Source organism: Lissotriton helveticus, chromosome 11 (genome assembly GCF_964261635.1).
Source record: "Lissotriton helveticus chromosome 11, aLisHel1.1, whole genome shotgun sequence".
Taxonomy (NCBI): Eukaryota; Metazoa; Chordata; class Amphibia; order Caudata; family Salamandridae; genus Lissotriton; species Lissotriton helveticus.
In genome coordinates this window covers 469,552,218-469,572,163 of record NC_136072.1, presented here as the reverse complement: position 1 = coordinate 469,572,163, position 19,946 = coordinate 469,552,218, and the positions used below count along the sequence as shown (strand labels likewise).

Genomic DNA, 19,946 nt, shown 5'->3' with positions numbered 1-19,946 from the left:
ATCAGCTTCAAACAGTTACAAATGGTAGCACACTATAGTAAAAGGCCATTAAGACAATGAATGCATTGGTTATGTTGTCTTACCAATAGTTGACTTGTTGGCTTGACCAATGTGGGGATGATGTCGATGGCTTGAAGAGAAACCAAACCTTTTTTATCACTTTTTTCATTCTCAGCTTGTATCCAGCCATGGTCACTCTTCAGCTCTTCGTCCTGGGTTATGATCAGAAGATCACCCTTTGAGAAGGTCAAGATGGCTGGGTCTTCTAACATAGGGCAAAACAAAGCAGGGATTACTCTGCTGGAACCACTTACGCAATTCATCTGCAAATCTAGTAGTTCACACACTGAAGATATGGGATAATTCCAGTGTGTTGCATCTCAGTTTATTATTACTTATACTTTGTGTGTAGACTTTCCCACCTTAATGGAGTCAGAGCACAGTGCAATACTTACAGACAAAAAACAGCAAAAAGAGTTAGAGATGAGGGAAAAAATGAATGCAGATATGGGAAAATAGGGAATCAAATGCTCCAGCAGATTCCATTTTTTATTTTACAATTTCAAAACAAATTTGGGATTTTACGAATGCTGTTGATTTGCTTGAACTGTGCACAAGTGTCCAGATGGAGAATCTGAATGAGAGAAGTGCAGAGTTAAAACATCACAGTGTCTATTTACTAAGATTTTATGCCATATTTGCATCACAAAATTGACGCGAAACGATGCTAAATAATTTTTACCTATTTACTTTCCAGCGTAAAACCTGTTTTATGCTGGAAAATCACTTGAAAGTAAAGGAAAGCAGTGCATAGCCCTGCTTTGCATTACTTAGTGCTAAAGGGGTGATGGAGCAGGATTTCGCAAAAAGAATCCTGCTCGACTGAACACCCCTATAATACATACTAACAGTAAGTAGTGTCTAAACGTTAAATGTGCACATTTACACTACATGTGGGAAGCTTACTTTGCAAATATGCACAAACTAATCAGAATTAATGTGTAAATAACCGGAAATGTTTAGCAATCTAGCTAATACCTGGTCTTCTCTCTGTTAGCTTGCAGACTTTGATTGCACACTCACTCCTGCCAGCTACCAGAAACCTAGGAGTCCACTTAGACCAGGATCTTCCTAGAACTTCTGAAATCATCATTGTTTCGGCCACCTGTTGTCCCATTCTGAAAATGTGTAAAGCTTTCCTATAGCTCCCCATAGCGATTCGAAAAACCATTGTCCAAGCACTCATGTACTTCCATTTGAACTATTGGACCACCCTTACTCAGGGCATTCTGGCCCACTTGATGCACTGACGTCAAGTCGTCTAAAACTCAGTAGCCCACCTTGTCCTTACTCCCCCGGCATGTAAGTCAGTCTATGATGCCCATTAGATTCCCCATGTTAGACTAATATTCTGATTTTTTACCTTTGCCTCAAATTGTAAAGCGCTCTGATATCCTTCGGGATCAAGTTCGCGCTATATAAAACTTTATAAAAAAATAAATTAATAAAATGTAATAATCTTGTGTTTAGAATGGATTAAAGGGGTTTGCATAACAAGGCCGCATGTGGAATTCGTAAAATGCATGGTGTGTGATGCTTTAAACTCACAAATAACGCTATTTTCTGCTTAACACCTTCAATGCAACAGGGTATTTTTCTCCTGTGCTGCAAGTCAGATTTACCATTGTTCATGACAAGGTCAGCTCGTCATAAGCACAGCTCCAGTGGTACTGCATGACGAGCTGACCTTGTCATTAGCATAGAAGGGGTTTAAGCTATGCTAGGCTGACACGTTAATAATGAATTAGTGCTAAATTGGGTGGCAAACAGTGAGAATTGTATTATTGTTTCATTATTAAATGTCTATTTCCTGTTCTTTTAGCAATGAAGGTGGGGTGGATTTGTGTGCAAGCAAGAATCATGTGACCACGTAACTGAACTGCCGTGCTACGCTGAAAAAGCCTGACCTGGTGAAGAACAAAGATGTTGACTGCCAGCCAAGACAGTGTCATCATGAGAAACTGAACCAGTAGTCTCTGAATTTAATAAATTGTAGACAAAATTGTAACGTGTACTCATGAGGGATGTATGACGTTACAACGCATACATTCACAACGCATACCATTACAACGCAGATGCTATTACAACGCATGCCATTACAACGTAAGTATGGGTAAGTATTTTTTTAATTTTAATTTTTGGGAATGTAATAGTAGTGTAAATGTTGGATAGTGTAGGGGTTAAATGTACTATTCTAACTCCGGGGGGGTGTAATAGTAGGGTAAGTGTTGGATAGTGTAGGGGTTAAAATTACTATTCTAACTCCAGGGGGGTGTAATAGTAGGGTAAGTATTGGATAGTGTAGGGGTTAAAATTACTATTCTAACTCCATGGGGGTGTAATAGTAGGGTAAGTGTTGGATAGTGTATGGGTTACATTAAAATTAAATTAAATTAAAATTAAGTTAGTCTTATTTAACCACATCGATGCTATGCATTTTCCCCTCCTGTGCTGAGATTTACTTATTCCCATGTTTCATGACGAGCTGGGCTCGTCATGAGCGTGCGAGGAGGCTACCTCATGACGAGCCCAGCTCGTCATGAGCGTGGAAGGGGTTAAATTAAATACTTACCCATACTTCCGTTGTAATGGCATGCCTTGTAATAGCATGCGTTGTAATGGATCTTGCGTTGTAAAAGTTTTGCTGTAATGGTAGTGCGTTGTTGTGCCCGCGTTGTGAAGGCTGTTTCCCGACATGAGAGAGAGGCCTTATTGATGACTATGGGAAAAAGATTTTGAACAATGGTATTGCTGAAAGAAGAATGATTTCATAATGGGGTGACATCCCACCCCTAGAAACCAACCAATTGCTTACTGAGAAAATGTGAAGATCGCAACTGTTGCGGGACGGACACGTAATTTTAAAGTAGAAGAATAGGTGCCTTGGGGGTGTGGTTTAGATGCCGTTGGCAGAGAGATCGCGTAGGTTGAGGTGTTCGAGAGAGAGGTGCAACGCTGTTCGTCGGTTTGCTGAGAGGCCTAGCTGTTCCTGTCCTGTCCCAGTCCTGATTCCTGAGTCTTTGTTCCCTGACTCTTAGTTAAGGGGTCCCTCAATACTGCCTAGGCCTGGGTGGTGGTTTTCCCCTTTACAGATCCATTGGGTTTGTATTATTTAACAATGCAGAAATATGGGGAACATCCTTTACAACGCAACTTTTACCTCGCACTACCATTACAACGCAACCATTACAACACAAGTCATTACAACGACTTGCGCTGGAGGGCGCTGTAGGATAGGGAATAGCTTAATTTTCTATCCAACACCTTCCCTACTATCCACGGGGACTGGAGTTGGAATAGAAAATTAAACTATTCCACTATCCAACGGAAGTATGGGTAAGTATTTAATTTAACCCCTTCCACGCTCATGACGAGCTGGGCTCGTCATGAGGTAGCCTCCTCGCACGCTCATGACGAGCCCAGCTCGTCATGAAACATGGGAATAAGTAAATCTCAGCACAGGAGGGGAAAATGCATAGCATCGATGTGGTTAAATAAGACTAACTTAATTTTAATTTAATTTAATTTTAATGTAACCCATACACTATCCAACACTTACCCTACTATTACACCCCCATGGAGTAAAAACTGCGTTGTAATGGAATGCGTGGTAAAAGCATGCGTTGTGATGTCATACAACCCAGAAATATATTTGCATTATGTATATTTTCTTCTGTGCTTTTGTCTCTCCCTCTATTTTTTTGCATCTAATGTCTCTTCATCTATCCCCTCTTTGCAACGTATATTTGAGATGTTATTTCCGTTATTGCTGTGATCAGTTTGAGTCTCCCATGAGGTTTCCAGTATTTGAGTTTATAGCGTTTGCTTTGAGCATTTATTATTACCAGATAACATTTATTAAAATTACAGAGAGTCTGTGGTTCTTTTAGTCAATTATTGATTGCTAATGTTCTTAGAATTTCCATTGCCAACAGCTCTTCAGCTAGTTGGTTCATCGACCAAGTAGATGAAAAGTCGATTACATATGTTAAATATACATAAAATACTGGATGTTTAAATATAAGTTTTAGTAGTAAAGAAGGTTGGAGAAGGATACATAAACTTGACCCCAGCGCATCAGGAATTTGGGTGAATGTGTATGGGCCAAAGTAGTGTGAAGATTTTGAGTATTTATCCCTGATCAATTTATTGGGTTCGTGCTGGATCAGGGGCGTACCATGGGTGGTGCATGGGCGTTCCCATGCAACCACCCATGGTTTCTGACGTTAAGCCCTATTTACTAAAAAATTGACGAGGTTTAGCATCAGAAAATAGCGCCAATTTCAGATAGGCTCTATGAAGGAGAAATGCTTTAATTTCTCCTTTCTTTTCCGACTTCGCATGTGTGCTGCACTGTATATCACACATGCGAAGTGGGAAAAGGTTTAAAGCTAGTCTAAGCATAGTATTTTGTACTGGAATGGCACCCTCCAGTACAAAACCTATGCTAGTCCCACTGAGACACCCTTGCACTATGGTGCAAAGGTGTGTTTGTAGCGCATTGCCACACATTTCTGCACCAGCATTAGGGAAAGAGGGAAGAGTGCCATATTCTGTAAATATGGCGCTCACAGGGTTCTCTCCTTTTCACGCAGCACAGCATTTGCGGCTGCTGCACTGTTCTATGTGACAAACTACTAAATCTGGCCCCAGATTTGCAGATGCCTGGGATTAGATTTGCTGCAGGAAGGTGTACCCCAAATCAGTCCTGGTCCTGCTCCAATAGAAAGCGTCCTCACTGAACTGCTGGACCAGTGGTGCAGTAGACAAAACAAAAGATGGACTGGAAGGTGGCTCCAAGTGATTGCAGTGGCTAAAACTTTGCTTGGAATGGACTCTAAATTCGGTCCCATTTCATCAGTTCCAAAATTGCTTGTTCAAAGAAGTCAGTAGGGGCAGGGATAGCACACTTGTCAATTTATTTATAAGCAATCTATGACTAATAAAAGCTTCAATTACCACATTTGTATCTGGTATTTTAATAATTCGTGTAGGGATTTATGTCACTCTAACGTTATCTCAAAGTCCTTAGGGGGACAGCACAGATAAAAGAGAAACAGAGGGTAAGAGAAATAAATAAAAAAGATGGGATAATAATAATAACCTTTTTAAGCAATACGTTTGGAAACCACTTGGGGGCTTATTTACAAGCACCTTGCACCACCCATACATCCCTTTTCCCATGTTAAAAATGACGCAAAAGTGGCGCAAGGGGCTTGTAAATCTGCCCCTTAGTGTTTGGAGCAACATTCTCAATTTGGAAACTTAGTATGAAATATTTGCATTCAACGAAAGACTATACACCTCCCTCCCTCCAAACCTGGAAGGAGCAACCTCAACACACCTGAAGACGTAGGTATTGATGGAGATTTTAAATTGTGTGGTGGTGAAAACACAAGCCTGTTTAACCACTTTATATAGCTCATTTGTTCATCAATTCTGACCCTAGAAAAGGCTTTAAAAGAGGGAATGTGTATAATCTTGATCAATTCAACATTAAGGTTAACATCTTCTAATCGCAATAATAACTTTACCTTGTTCATTTGTTCAGAGGCTGACTTTAGTTTTTAAAATATAGGTGACAATGTGCATTTCCTCGGCATTGTGTCAATAAACAGAGGTCCAATATCTCTGGGAACTTAGTTTCTACCACTCTCCACATCCTGCCAGCGACTTGCTAGAAATTTGATGTTGCTAGGGATGCCTCAATTATTCCTTGATCAAGCTAGCCAAACTAATTCAAACCGTGAAGTACACCAGAACGTCTGTAGTGGGGATTTGCCTCTATTCTAGTGAATTTGACCACCCACTGAGATCGAGGAACATGTGTGCTGGATAGAACTGCATCGGCCACTCTTGCAATACATGGCATCCCAGTGCTTTTTCCAAATTCAGTTTACTGATGACCTACACTAATGGTCCAATGTGATTTAGAATAAATTTGTAAACTCGTTCAGATCCACAAAAACCATCCAAACATCCAAACACCGACTCAAATATCCATACCGGCTGTACAACCCAAGCAGTGACATTTTCAATTGAAAAATGCCAGACCTATTGTCTATGTCAATGCTCACTTCCATGTGCTTTCAATAGAAATGCAAACTGGCTCCCACCAAATATTTGGCTGTGGGTTTCATTTGAATGACAGGCCACAGTTGAACTACATCACTGCCCCATTTCCCCATTTTATGTAATATAATAAGATAAAAACAAGTAGCATTCTCTTTAATAATGGAGACCCACAGGAAAGCAAGTACCTGCTGGTACCTGCAGTTATATGAAGGTAGCAGTAATGATTGCATCCTTCTACACAAATTAAAATTGTAAATAACTGCAGAACAAGAAAATGATTATGTGTCTACTGGCTGCAGCCAGCTGACAATTATAGGTTTGTCCCAACAAGAGCATGTAAGAGTAGACGCAGAATCCATCTGTATGGGAACTTTTGAAAGCCAGCTATCTTTTTAATCTACTTTCTGGCTTCTATTGAGGTGTAGAACGTTTTTTGAATTAGTCTTACTTATTAAGGCAAGGTAGTCATTGGCTTACCTGGTGCCCGCTTTCCGTAGGTTTCACAATGTTCTGTTGAGAGCAGCAAAGATGTATTTATTATCCCATGTTCTGAGCTAGTTTGTTATACATTAATTTGCAGATAATCATTCAGTTTTGTGTCTTCCATAAAACCAGAGACAGGAGGAGATGCCACCAGTGGCTCCCCTGCAGACTGCTGGACGTAGAAACCTAGACTCAAATCCCAATTTCTAAATTTGTCCCAGACGTGTAATCCTGGGCAAACCACGTTCCCTGACTCTGTCTCATCCTGCTCAGATGCGAAATTTGAAAGAAATTAGAAGTGACTCAGTTCGGAGTGTGTGTTATAATAAAATTAATCCATTTATGGTTGAATAAACTAAAATGTTGGTCTATATATAATATTGTCCACCAGTCAACAGCATCACACTCCCATCAAGGCATCCTTTCAATAGTTTTATTGGCATATTTCAAATTTGGGAATTGTAACAAATGTCTATCAAATCATTAATGTCATTTAATGTGCTTGCGATTCAGATTTCAAAAATAGTGAATTATTTTTTAATCTGAAACAGTGTTATTTTTTTTACATGCTATATGAAATGCGTTACTTACCTGTAACTGCAGTTATCCAGTATTAGTGTCTTTCATAGATTCACATGCCTGAATCATTCCCCGTCCTCGAGACGGGAGCCTCCGGTATATAAAAAAGTAATGTCCTAGAGACATACATAGAGAGAATAGGCCTAAAGGTCTCACCTTAGTAGCCTATCCACGTCCTTTTGTAGGAAGGACCAAACAGAGCAGGCCCCAAGGGTCCCACCTTGGTGGCCTATCTGGGTCCTTTTGTAAAAAAGGACCAAATAAAGTGAAACAGCCAATCAGCTACTACCTCCTTCTAGAACCTTCCTGTCAGGAGCCCAAGTCTCTCAGATTTTCGTACGCACCAAGCTAGTTAGGCGTAAACTCCTTAGAGAGAAAGGTGAGCCCTGCCAGGGGAGGCGGGAGGGTGCATGTGAATCTATGAAAGACACTAATACTGGATAACTGCAGTTACAGGTAAGTAACGCATTTCTTATCCAGTATTTGGGTGTCTTTCATAGATTCACATGCCTGAATCAGAGTAGCGAGCAATACATAAAGCACATTCTGTGTGAACATCAGGTACAAGCATGTAGATAAAGCATATCACATGACCATAAATCACAAAATGCAATGCAATATACATACAATAAGAGAATGTGCATACCCGTAAAGGATGGAGGGATGTAGTAGGGCTCACCTTACTGAAATAGATGGCGAAGCACTGCTCGGCCCACTGCTGCATCCTTCATCAGCTCAGTATCCAGGCAGTAGTGCCTGGTGAAGGTGTGCGGGGACTTCCACGTCGCCGCTCTGCAAATGTCCAATATCGGCACTCCAGCGAACAACGCTGCCGATGTGGACATGGCTCTAGTCGAATGAGCTTTAACACGTGAGTCTAAAGGTCGCCCAGCCTTGTCGTGACAAAAGGTGATCGCAGAAGAGATCCATCTTGAGATGCTCTGCTTCGTCAGGGGCATGCCCAGTCTTGGTCTACTAAAGGCAATAAAGAGCTGTGTTGACTTTCGAAAGTGTCGTGTCTTATCAATGTAGAATTTAAGGCACCTCTTCAGATCTAGAGAATGTAGAGTTCTTTCGGCTGCCGTGGTAGGATTCGGAAAGAACGATCTAAGCACCACTGGTTCGTTAAGATGGAAGTCCGAGGGGACTTTTGGAATGAAACGAGGGTTAGTCCTCAGAATTACTCTGTCCTCTCGAAATTGAAGGAAAGGATCCTGAACAGATAGAGCCTGCAATTCACTGACCCTTCTAGCAGAGGTTAGTGCCAGGAGGAGGGCCGTTTTCCAAGATAGGAACTTGATGTCTGCCTTATGGATGGGTTCGAAGGGATGCTTCATTAGTTGATGAAGAACCTCATTTAGGTGCCACGATGGAGGAACAGGTCGCGGTCGTGGAAAGGACCTATATAAACCTTTCAGGAATTGTTTGATGAGTCTGTCCGCCCACAAAGAAGGGCCCGTAGCCGTTCTCGTGAACCTTGAAATTGCTGCAAGATGCACTTTGATGGATGTATGCGCAAGGCCTGATTGCGCAAGATGTAACAAGTATGGCAGCAGCTGTTGTGGAGTGACATGGAAGGGATGCAAGCCATGATCCACACACCAGGAACAGAATCGCTTCCATTTTAGTGAGTAGGTTTTGTTAGTGCTGACAGCTCTAGCTTTTGCAAGGACATCTCTGCAATCCTGCGGGATGCTCAGGTGGCTGAACTCGCGGTATTCAGGAGCCAGGCTGACAATTTCAGAGAGCTCAGGTTCGGGTGGAGAACCTGCCCTTGAGACATCGTGATCAGGGCCGGAAACTGCTTCAGGCGAAGAGGAGGCCGGGCAGATAGGCGATGAAGTTCCGTGAACCAGTGCTGCCTCGGCCAGGCTGGAGCAATGAGGATCAGAGTGCAGGGTTCCGATTTCATCTTTCTGAGGACCCTGGGTATTAGTGGGAATGGCGGAAAGGCGTACGCAAAGACGTTGCGCCATGCGATGGAAAATGCATTCCCGAGGGTTCCTGAGTGGTGATGCCTGCTTGCGAAGCTTGGGCATTTGGCGTTCTCTCTGGTGGCAAAGAGGTCTATGGCGGGAGTGCCCCACTCCTCGAAGATATGGTTCAGCACCTCCATGTCCAATTCCCATTCGTGGGAAGGAGACGTCTCTCTGCTCAGTGCGTCCGCCAAAACGTTGTCCTTGCCCGGGACATACTCCGCTTTTAATTCTATGCTGTGTTGTAGAAGCCAATTCCAAATTCTTTGCGATTCTCTTGATAATGAGATCGAACGTGTCCCCCCCTGTTTGTTCAGGTAATGCATCGTCGTGGTGTTGTCCGTCCTGACGAGCACCGGGGATTGACGAATGCGTGGGAGAAACGATTGGAGAGCTAGGAAAACTGCTCGTAATTCCAACAGATTGATATGCAGTTTTGTTTCTTGTGTCGTCCATTTCCCATTGATTTGTAGTTCCTGGAGGACTGCCCCCCAGCCTTCCAGTGACGCATCCGTAGATATTACGTGCGGCTCCGCTGGGAGTAGGAATGGCAAACCCTTCGACAGATGGCGGAGTGACATCCACCATTGCAAATGGTTGATAATGGGTCGAGTGACTCGTATGCGGTCCTCGAAAGAACCTGTGGCTTGCGTCCATTGTCTTGTTAGTGCTTCCTGAAGAGGACGCATTTTCAGACGGCAGTGCGGAATGAGCAGTATGCATGAAGACATCATCCCAAGGAGGGACTTGAACGTGCGGACTGGGAGAGTCTTCCTCGAAGCCACTGCCTTGGCTAAGGAGATGAGTTTGTTCTTTCTCTCCCGAGAGGGGAAAGCTCTGACCCGCTCCGTATCCAGAGTTGCTCCAAGGAACGTGATGACTCTGTTGGGTTCCAGAACCGACTTTGCGGCGTTGAGGGTCAGTCCCAGGCGGTGGAAAATATCCAGACAGGCGCTGGAGGATGAGGCTGCGCCGGCCTCCGTCGGTGCCTTCACCAACCAGTCGTCTAGGTATGGAAACACCTGGTGGCCTTGCTGACGAAGGAACGCTGCCACTGGAGACAGGCATTTCGTAAATATCCTCGGGCCGATTTGAGACCGAATGGAAGGACACGAAATTGGTAGTGGTGTCCTGCCACCGCAAACCTGAGGAACTTTCTGTGTCCTTTGAGAATAGGTATATGGTAGTAGGCGTCCTGAAGGTCTAAAGACGTCATGTAGTCCCCTTCCTCCAGAAGACCCAGGATTTCTTGCAAAGTCACCATACGGAACGATTGTTTCTTTAGGAACACGTTGAGTGCCCTGAGATCCAGGATCGGTCTCCACTTCTTTCCTTTTTGGTGGATTAGGAAGAAGTGGGAGTAGAAACCTTGATTCATGTGGGCCCGTGGAACTTTCTCTATCGCTCCCTTCTGCAACATAGAAGTTATTTCCTGAAGAAGTAATCGCAGGTGCCTGTGCGAACGGTGGCACGGAGGTGTTGTTGGGGGAGTAGAGGTGAATTCTAGGGAATGTCCAAAACGAATGAGTTGGAGAACCCAACGATCCGTCGTTATGGATTGCCAATTTCGAAGGAAGTATGTTAGTTTCCCTCCAAGTCTTAAAGAATGTAGTGGTGGAGGGGCTAGCCAGGGAGACAAGTCATTGTCTGTTGCCAGCAGGCCGTTTTTGTCCCTTTCCTTTGTAATTGGATCTGCCATAGGAAGACTGCCTTCCCTGTTGGGGTTGTCGCTGTTGAAATTGCGGCTTGGACTGTGAATACGAGTACGAAGACCGATTCTGAAAGGAACCTTTGTATGAAGGTTGTCCTCTTCCCCTTTGGCCACGAAAGGACTGGGACCGAAATTGTAGAGTACCCAAAGCCTTGGCGGTATCTGTGTCCTTTTTAATGGTGGTAAGGGCCGTATCAATTTGTTCACCAAACAGATGCTGGCCATCGTAAGGCATGTCCAAGATCCTGGTTTGCACCTCCTGGCAGAAAGTGGTGGCCTTGAGCCAGCCCTGTCGCCTCAGGACTGCAGCTCCCGCCAGTTGCCGAAAGCCAGTCATGGCGGCATCAATGGCACAGTCGATAATTTCTGAGGCAGAGGTTTGTCCCTCCAAAAGAAGTGAATGTGCCTCTTCTCTGACATCTTCCGGCAGATTTGACAGATAGGGCGCAATGTCCGCCCATAGTTGGCGATTATAACGGCCAAGTAGAGCAATAGAATTAGCCACTTTAACAGTCATAGCTGATGTGGTCGTAAACCGTTTGCCCACGGCATCCAGTTTCTTACCCTCTTTATCCGGTGGCGTCGATAAAGGCGAGGCCGGATTCCTTGAGTTCTTCTGCGCCGCCTGAGTCACTACGGAATCTGGTTTGGGGTGACCAATCAGGCATACCGGCGCCGTTGATGTGGCTTTATATTTCTTATCAAGCCTGGGCACCACCACCTGTACAGAAGCGGGTGATTGCATGATTTGCTTGCCCTGCTTCCAGATGTATTCAATAATTGGTATCGACCTTGAAATTTTCTTTGTGGGCTCCTTAAAGTCATAAAGGAAACATTCTGTCTCCTGAGATTCCATGGACATGTGGAATCTCTTGGCAGCCCGCTCCATGATGTTGTGAAAGCCACCGATGTCTGCAGGTGGAGACTCCGAAGTCTGTGGAGCTGGAGAGGCTGGAGAGTGTGCCACATAGTCTTGATCAGCGTCAGGGTCCGATTGGTCGTCATCCACTTCCCCTTCCTCTTGTTCTCGTTCTTCTTCCTCAGATGAGGAAACAGTTTGAATGGGCACCTGTGTCTGTGGAATGACCAGAGGAGTGGGTCTATGGCGAGAAGAAGGTGTTGGCGCCTGTGCTGGTGTTGGCGCGGAATGCTTCTCCGGGAACCTTTCCTTATAATCCTTAATAAGGTATTGCAGGTCCGAGACTATAGAAGCCGGAAGGCACACCATAGGAGTAACCTGAGACTGAGGCGGAGGGTGGACCTGTTGTTCAGGAAGGTCTTCCTCCTCTTCCGGCTCCTCATCTGTGGTTTGACATTTCAGCACTAGATCCGACGGGCTAGTAGCTTGCGTAAAGGAGTCCTCGTCCGACTCCTGACCTTGTAGTATACAGGCAGGTGGTAGTTGTTGTATCCTGCCTGGTGACGTCTGACTCGGCGTAATTGGCTTTTTAGTAATTTTTACCATGACGTGGCTCACTTGCGGTGGAAAGGCATCCATAGCATGGGATAGGAGTGCAGACTCCTTCCATGGTCCTGTAGATGGCAATGCTGGAGTCGACAGTGCCTTAGTAGGCATTTTCGTCGACGAGAAGTTCGTCGTCGTCGACGGTGGTTGTGACGACGATGTCTTCATCGACAGCAGCTTCGTCGACGGTAAGGTCCCCATCGTCGACGGTGCACTCGCCGTCGACGGTTTTCCCATCGTCGACGGGATGATCTTCGTCGACGAGATTTGTTTCGTCGACGGTGCCGACTTTGTCGACGGGGTCGTCGTCGTCGATGACTTTGACGATGGTCCCGTCGTCGACGATGTTGTCGTCGTCGTCGACGGAGTGACCGGAATGGTCGACGACGTAGGTCTGCTCGACGACGACGAAGGCGTCATCCTCGTGGTCGAGGAGTAGGCCGACGATGCCGTCGTCGTCGACACTGTCGTCGTCGACGTCGAGACAGTTTTCTGTGCCGAAAGCACCGTAGATGTCGTCGTCGTCGCCAGGACCAGTGGCACCTTCCTGGAGACAGGCGGGTCCTTGACAGACACAGATGGCTTGCCCTCTGAGGACTTTTTAGAAGTCTTCATAGGAGGGGTGTCTGTGGGGCTAGGGGAAGAAACCCTTGGCCTCTTCAAAGAAAATTGGGACGCTCCGGACCCACTCTCACCTTCTGATGCCAAGTCAGCAGTCTTGGTCTTGAGCCTGTTGAGCCACAACAGAAGTCGACCTTCCCGGTCCTTGAGGGTCTTGTTAGAGAAGGTCCGGCAGATTTTGCATTCCTTGGCCTGGTGGTGAGGGTAAAGACAATATAAACATCTATCATGTTTATCGTCGATGTGAAGCCTCTTCTTGCTGCAGGAAGAACAGGCCCTGAACAGACCTTTCTTCTGACCTTCAGACATGCTCTGAAAAGATTAATAATTCGTTTTTATGAAGAAAATAAGTTTCCTGAGGAGAGCTCAGGTGGAGACTCCCTAGCACAACGTGCGGTAGAAAATCTGAGAGACTTGGGCTCCTGACAGGAAGGTTCTAGAAGGAGGTAGTAGCTGATTGGCTGTTTCACTTTATTTGGTCCTTTTTTACAAAAGGACCCAGATAGGCCACCAAGGTGGGACCCTTGGGGCCTGCTCTGTTTGGTCCTTCCTACAAAAGGACGTGGATAGGCTACTAAGGTGAGACCTTTAGGCCTATTCTCTCTATGTATGTCTCTAGGACATTACTTTTTTATATACCGGAGGCTCCCGTCTCGACGACGGGGAATGATTCAGGCATGTGAATCTATGAAAGACACCCAAATACTGGATAATTTACCAATTCATGTGACCGTTCTGTCAATGGCGTGACTTGTACTCTGACTCTTAAAACCAAGCAGAAACTATGACCCGGCTCTGGAATGGTCCTCCCCATCATTTTTGCTCACCTTGTTTGCCTGCTCTCTCAATTCTTATTTATTTATTTTATTTTTATTTCATTTTAAAAGTTTTATATAGCGCTAGCTTGACCCGTAAGTATCAGAGCGCTTTACATACACACAATAAACAGCAGAAGGATATTACATAACATAGTAGGCCGGCAGTAAGGAAGCAAACCACAAAAAAAAAAATACAGTTGACGTTGGTCATGAAAGTATTTGTTTAGGAGATGGAGTTTCAGGTCCCTTTTGAAACAGGAGAAGGAGGGGTTGCATCTGAGGACTCCAGGGAGAGCGTTCCATATCCTGGGAGCATTGCCAGAAAACGATCGGTATTGGGTGGTTTTCTTTTTCAATTTCGGAGGAATAAGAAGGAGTGAGTTGGAGCTTCTTAGTGTTCTGGATTAACCTGCTCTACTCAGTTTGTAATTTAAGTAGTTAGGGTCAGGAGAGTGAAGGGTTTGTGTGTGATGCAGGCCAATTTATAAATACATCTCCCTTCCATGGGAAACCAATTGAGGCAGTTGAGAGCTGGAGTGATATGTTCAAATCTTTTTACTCCAGATACGAGTCGAGCGGACATGTTCAGCACTGCTCTTAGAGGGGCAAGGTGAGCTTTTGGAGTCCCTGTAAGGATGGCGTTCCCGTAGTCGATTTTAGAGAGAACTAGGGATTGGACTACTGTCTTGAGGTCATCGTGAGGTAGAAAAGGTTTCAGTTTCTTGAGGTGTTTTAGAGAGAAGAGAGCATTTTTTGCAGAGTTTTTGATGTGAGCCTCCATTGATAAGTTCTTGTCAAGAGTGATGCCTAGAGACTTAACTGAGTCGGATAGGGTAAGGGGGCAGTTAGGGCAACCAGATTCTTGAGCCACTCTTGGATTGGACGATGGCTACTTTTTGGAGAGAATAGGATTAGTTCCGTTTTGTCTGGGTTGAGCAATAAGTGGTTAACGTAGAACCAAGTTTGTATCTCGGTTAGGTTGGTGCTGAGGAGTTGGATGTCACTGGGAGACTTGATCCTGAAATAGATTTGGGTGTCATCCGCGTAAAGGTGGTAATTCACTCCGGCTTTTTTCAATATGATTGTGAGGGGCTCCATGAAGAGATTGAAGAGGGACGGGGAGAGGATCGAGCCTTGCGGGACCCCAAGTGTGACTTTAGTTGGCTTTGAGATACAGGAGTTCATTTTAATTTGTTGCAAGCGGTGTTGAAGGAAGGAGGTGAACCATTTTAGTACCGTGCCTTTAATGCCGCACCCTTTTGACAGGGTCTCCAAATGGGCTGGTTGGTTTACTGTGTCGAATGCCGCAGATAGGTCAATAAGGATGAGTAGGCAGGCATCACCTTCATCTAGAGCCTTGTGAATGTAGTCGGCGACGTTGAGCATAGCTGTTTCCGTGCTATAGCCTTTTCTGAAACCAGATTGAAAGGCATCAATGAGGTTGCACTTATCAATATGATTATTGAGTTGGAGGAGAACACATTTCTCCAATGTTTTTGCAAGGAATTGGAGGTTAGAGATAGGTCTGAAGTTGTTAAGATCATTAGGGTCAGCCCCAGGTTTCTTGAGAATGGGTGTGATTTGTCCTAGTTGAAGGGAGTCTGGGACGCAGCCTGAGGTGAGAGAGGTGTTGATGATTTTTGTCCAGAAAGGGGAGATGGTGTGGTTGAGTTCTTTTATGATTGTGGAAGGGAGGGCGTCCATGGTGTGGGAGGAAGGTTTTAGATTGGAAATTATCTTGAAGACCTCGTTTACCGACATTAGCTCAAAGTCAGACCAATGCGAATTGTTTTTTAGCTGGAGGTAGGTCTGGTTGTCCTTGTTAAGAGCTCTTTCCGAGTGGACCAGGGAGGTTGAAGGGGGGCAGGTTAAGGGGGAAGGAGGGTTAGCAGTTTGTAAGAAGGATTGATAAATTTTAGAGACTTTATTGGTGAAGAAGGTGGCAATGTCTTCACATCGCTCATTGGTGGCTTCGATTTCTTGAGAGGGAGTGCAGTTAGTTTGGCTTTTAACAATGTTGAAGGGTTCTTGTGGTCTGTTTTTCGCCCGATCTAGTTGGCTGCGGAAAAAAGATGCCTTTTCGCTGCAGATGTGTTTTTTGTATGACCGTCGAGCAGATCTAAGATGTGTTAGGTGCAAGGACGAGGGGTTTTGTCTCCAAGACCTTTCAGTTTGTCTGAGTTGGCGCTGTTCATCATTCAGCTCCATGTTAAACCAGGGTTTTAATTTGATTCGCTTCAGTTGTTTGAGTTTGATATGAGCTACTTGGTCTAAGACCTCTGTCATTCTGGTAAACATCCTTTACAACAAAACTTTTTCCACGCAGTACCTTTACAACGCAGGAATTACAACGCAAGTCGTTACAACGACTTGCGCTGGAGGGCGCTGTAGGATAGGGAATAGTTTAATTTACTATCCAAAACCTTCCCTACTATCCAGGGGGACTGGAGTTGGAATAGTAAATTAAACTATTCACTATCCAGCACCCCCCAACGCAAGTCGTTGTAACGACTTGAATTGTAAAACCTGCGTTGTAAAGGCATGCGTGGAAAAAGCATGCGTTGTAACGACATACATCAGTCATTCTTGAGTCGAAGTGAGAAGTGAGGTCATCTGCCGTCCATGATGAGGGATGAAGTTGAAGATGGGGATGAATCTTGGTTTCAAGTTCGAATAGAGATGTTTCTGGTTAAGAGTTTAGGTTTGACAACACAAATAGGTTGGAGGCTGGCAAGTGTGTCAATCTTGAACAGAATGAGGTGGTGGTCGGACCAGTCAATGGGAGCAATCTCTTTCCCTTTCCCTTCATTACATACCTTTCTTCATAATATTTCACGTTTCATCTCTATGCCTTCAATAGTTACCTTGCTTTCCACTGTCCTGCATCGCAACAGCATACTGTGACCTCTGCTTGAGTCCAGTCAGAAACAAGAGCAGCAGCTCGGAGATGTCCACACTGTGTGGAGATGTCAGCACATACTCCTCCCCCTGCAGTGTGCTGAGTGTGAAGGTCTGCCCGAATGCCTTTACAGCCCTAGCAAAGAAGAAACAACATGAGTATTCGAGAAGACGCACCTAAAATACAGTCTCTTTTAGAAGGCTCTTGGAGCCATGAAAATCAAAAGCAGTATGATCAGGTCAAATCACATAACCTTCCCCAGCGGTGCTATTTAGCACTGCATTGAGTGGACAAGCATTGGCAATGTCTACTGGTCTGGCTTTAAAGGAATGTTGCATGGTAATATGACTCATCACAAGTAAATATAATGAGAATAGGTTTTTGTTTGTGTTTAAGCAAAGAACTGTAGAATAAGATTGGTGTAGGTTAAAAGGTCCAGTGTCAGTTGCATTGTCAAACCAGATCTAAAAATCCATGACTGCACTCCTCCCTCCCATCTGTCCCGCTGCCAGAGAAAAACAACATAAATTATCTAAGATATTTTCATAGCAATTCAGTGTCAAGTGTGTGACCCTGAAAGCCCACGCGTAGGCAGCTGGATAAATAAACAAACTGATCACAGTGCCTGGAGGGCAAACGCTTTTTTTGTGGCAGCACACAACTTCTGCCCAATCAAAACATATATTCCTGGCTCCCATCATGTAGAAGGAGCCAAAGATCCTCTCTTGTAATGATCACAAAATTGTCTGCCGCCAGCTGAGCTGTCAAGCCAGACCATAACAATAGCTCTGCCATGCGCTCCATTTGATTTTGTGTCTGTAGTATTGTTTTGTGGTAGGAAAAATCACTGTTCATATTTTGTCCTTGTAGACAAAATACGAATACTGATTTTGCTGTCTCAAAATAGCAGTCTCCTCTGCTGAAACAAATGGAGTCATTTTGCACTGAGGTACTGTGTTTTTAGCACCATGTTGCACACTGCGCGCCTGTGTTCTGATTCGGTGCACTTCTTGCCATGCTTTATGGACATGGATTTACCTTAAAACGTACCGATCTTCTAACTAACCTTTTGGTGTGAACTCCCACAATTTCTGGAAAGGACAAATTCAGGAGTTTCTTCTCAGACTCGTCAAGGAAACTTACTCCTTTCCAGTTGATAGCCACAATTAACTGGTTTTTGGGTAGGCTGGGACCTGCAACGAGAGAATAAGATACAGCTGCTTCCATTTCTACATCAGATGCCCGAAACTGTTACTGTACAAAGAGCACATTTCACAGACTTTACAGTTAAATAAGAAGCGTGATGATAACAATAATAATATGAATGAGTTAGAAGGGACTGCCATGAAGCTGCTCTGTGAACCGAAACGTCTCTACGCAGTTAATGGATTAATTCACCTTTAAATCGGTCCTGGCTTGAAGCCGTGGGTGCACAGAAAATTTGGACGAACTGGTTCCAGGTTTTTTATGGAGGACAGGTTAGTCCGGCTGCCTATTTACACAGGGGGGCCTTGCAGCTGTCATGGCTACTCAACTGACACACATATACCTTCTCTGGAGCTGCAATCAAGGCCTGACTATGTGAAATGTAGCCCAGCAAAATGTTGCAATATTATACCCATATTTCAACAAACAGAATGAGAAGTCCGAATGTTTCCATTAGTTTTTTGGAAGGCAGAGAGTGGGATCCCTCATAAAATCATCTTCAGTAAAAAGAAATGTGCCAGCACTCGATTTTTAACTTCAGTTTAATAAATGCCAGCATTCATTCAAGCCAAGCATTTTGTATCATCTAAGAAAATGGGACAATTGTATGATATGTACAATTGGTTTGGCAATAGGCTGTGCGGGAGAGATATGCAGGTACAATGGGTCAGAAGTAGAGTTTAGAATGATGCTCTACCACTCTAGCTGCACACAGCATAAAGAAGTGGACATCCTGGTAGCGGCCAGGTCATGTCACTACTGAAATTTACCCTCTGTCCAGAGCACGACTGTGTGACTGTCAAAGAAGTGTGTGTATGTGGCACATTGAAACAATTTATTGCATACTTTCAATGTTTGCAATTCTCATACGGAGAGCACCTGGATTTTCTTAAGACATTTCTTGTTAAGGATGCAGAGTAATAAAGAGGCTGAAAACATTTTCCCTTTACAAACTGAAGCAAAACGTCTATATAAGAATCAAGTGCAAACCTTTGAAAGCTACAGAACAATCACTTATCGTGTAACATCATAAAGACGTAGGCCTAAATTGGTATAGAATCAAGCGAAGCAATTCTCCTCCAAAAAATCAGGAGACTTCAGCGAATGGCAAACATAGTGGGACAGCATGTTAGCCATGCTTCACACACTGATTTGCATGATGCTAAACTCAATTTAGCCTTGCACCATGGTGCAAAGTCAAGTGAGCAGTGTCTGGCTTGAGTTTTGTACCCGAGGTACACTTTTCAGTACAAATTTCTTTGCACAGACCACCGCTCCTTGCTCAATATGAGTAATTTTCATCTACACGTGTTTTACCTTATGTCCCTTGCTTGCACCAGTTTTTTCTTCGCCGCTAGGATGTCATGCAAGGTTGTGCTACTCTGCGTGAATTTAGTTGATCTGGCTTTACGTGGGAACCTAGGTAGTTTTGCGAAGTTCCCCTCCTGGTTACAACCCAATATATAACTTAGCAGGTGTTTGGCACAACGAGACCCAATGGCACATAAACTTTTTGCACAGACGTTGAATGTAGATGAAGGTTATTGGTGATATCATTTGCACTCCTTTGTGCCATGAAGAGTTGCCTTGTATCTGCAAGCGCCTGCTCGAAAGTTTAGGAAATATCTGCTGAAACCAGTTTTTTGCATTCATCAGCCAATAGTTATTGCCGCTAACTGGCCAAATCTCGTGTGTAACAACGTCAGCAATTTAGAGCTCTTTCGATCAATAGAAAATAGCATTCTGCGACTCATACCATCATAAGTATGGGTATACAGAAATCAGCATTAAAAACGTGCAGGAAAACTGCATTAGTCAATCTGGAAGCAAAAGCAAACAATGATTGATAGCGAATTTTACAAAGTGCACTGCTAACCTGTTTGGGTGTCCTGGTGCTACACTTCACTGGCAGATCGAGAAGTTCACAATATGTGCTTTCAGGTAGCTATTTTGTGAGTAGCAAATACGGTGCAATAGAGAGGAGAAACCGGGGCAGTTTTTTCTAGAGCAATGAAGGAAATGAAAGGATTTTCCATCAGTCGTTGCTTCCCTT

General features: G+C 44.3%; 1 protein-coding gene across 1 annotated transcript in view; it reads right to left on the bottom strand.

Annotated features, from left to right (window-relative positions):
- Positions 1-19,946, bottom strand: part of MYO7B (myosin VIIB) — a 1,196,498-nt gene that overhangs the window by 309,904 nt on the left and 866,648 nt on the right. The window contains exons 33-35 of the mRNA XM_078666047.1: positions 17,754-17,880; positions 16,653-16,822; positions 84-265 (exon numbers count right to left, since the gene is read on the bottom strand). Of these exons, the coding sequence (XP_078522173.1) occupies positions 84-265; positions 16,653-16,822; positions 17,754-17,880 (479 nt within the window). The remainder of the gene's footprint in view (positions 1-83; positions 266-16,652; positions 16,823-17,753; positions 17,881-19,946) is intronic.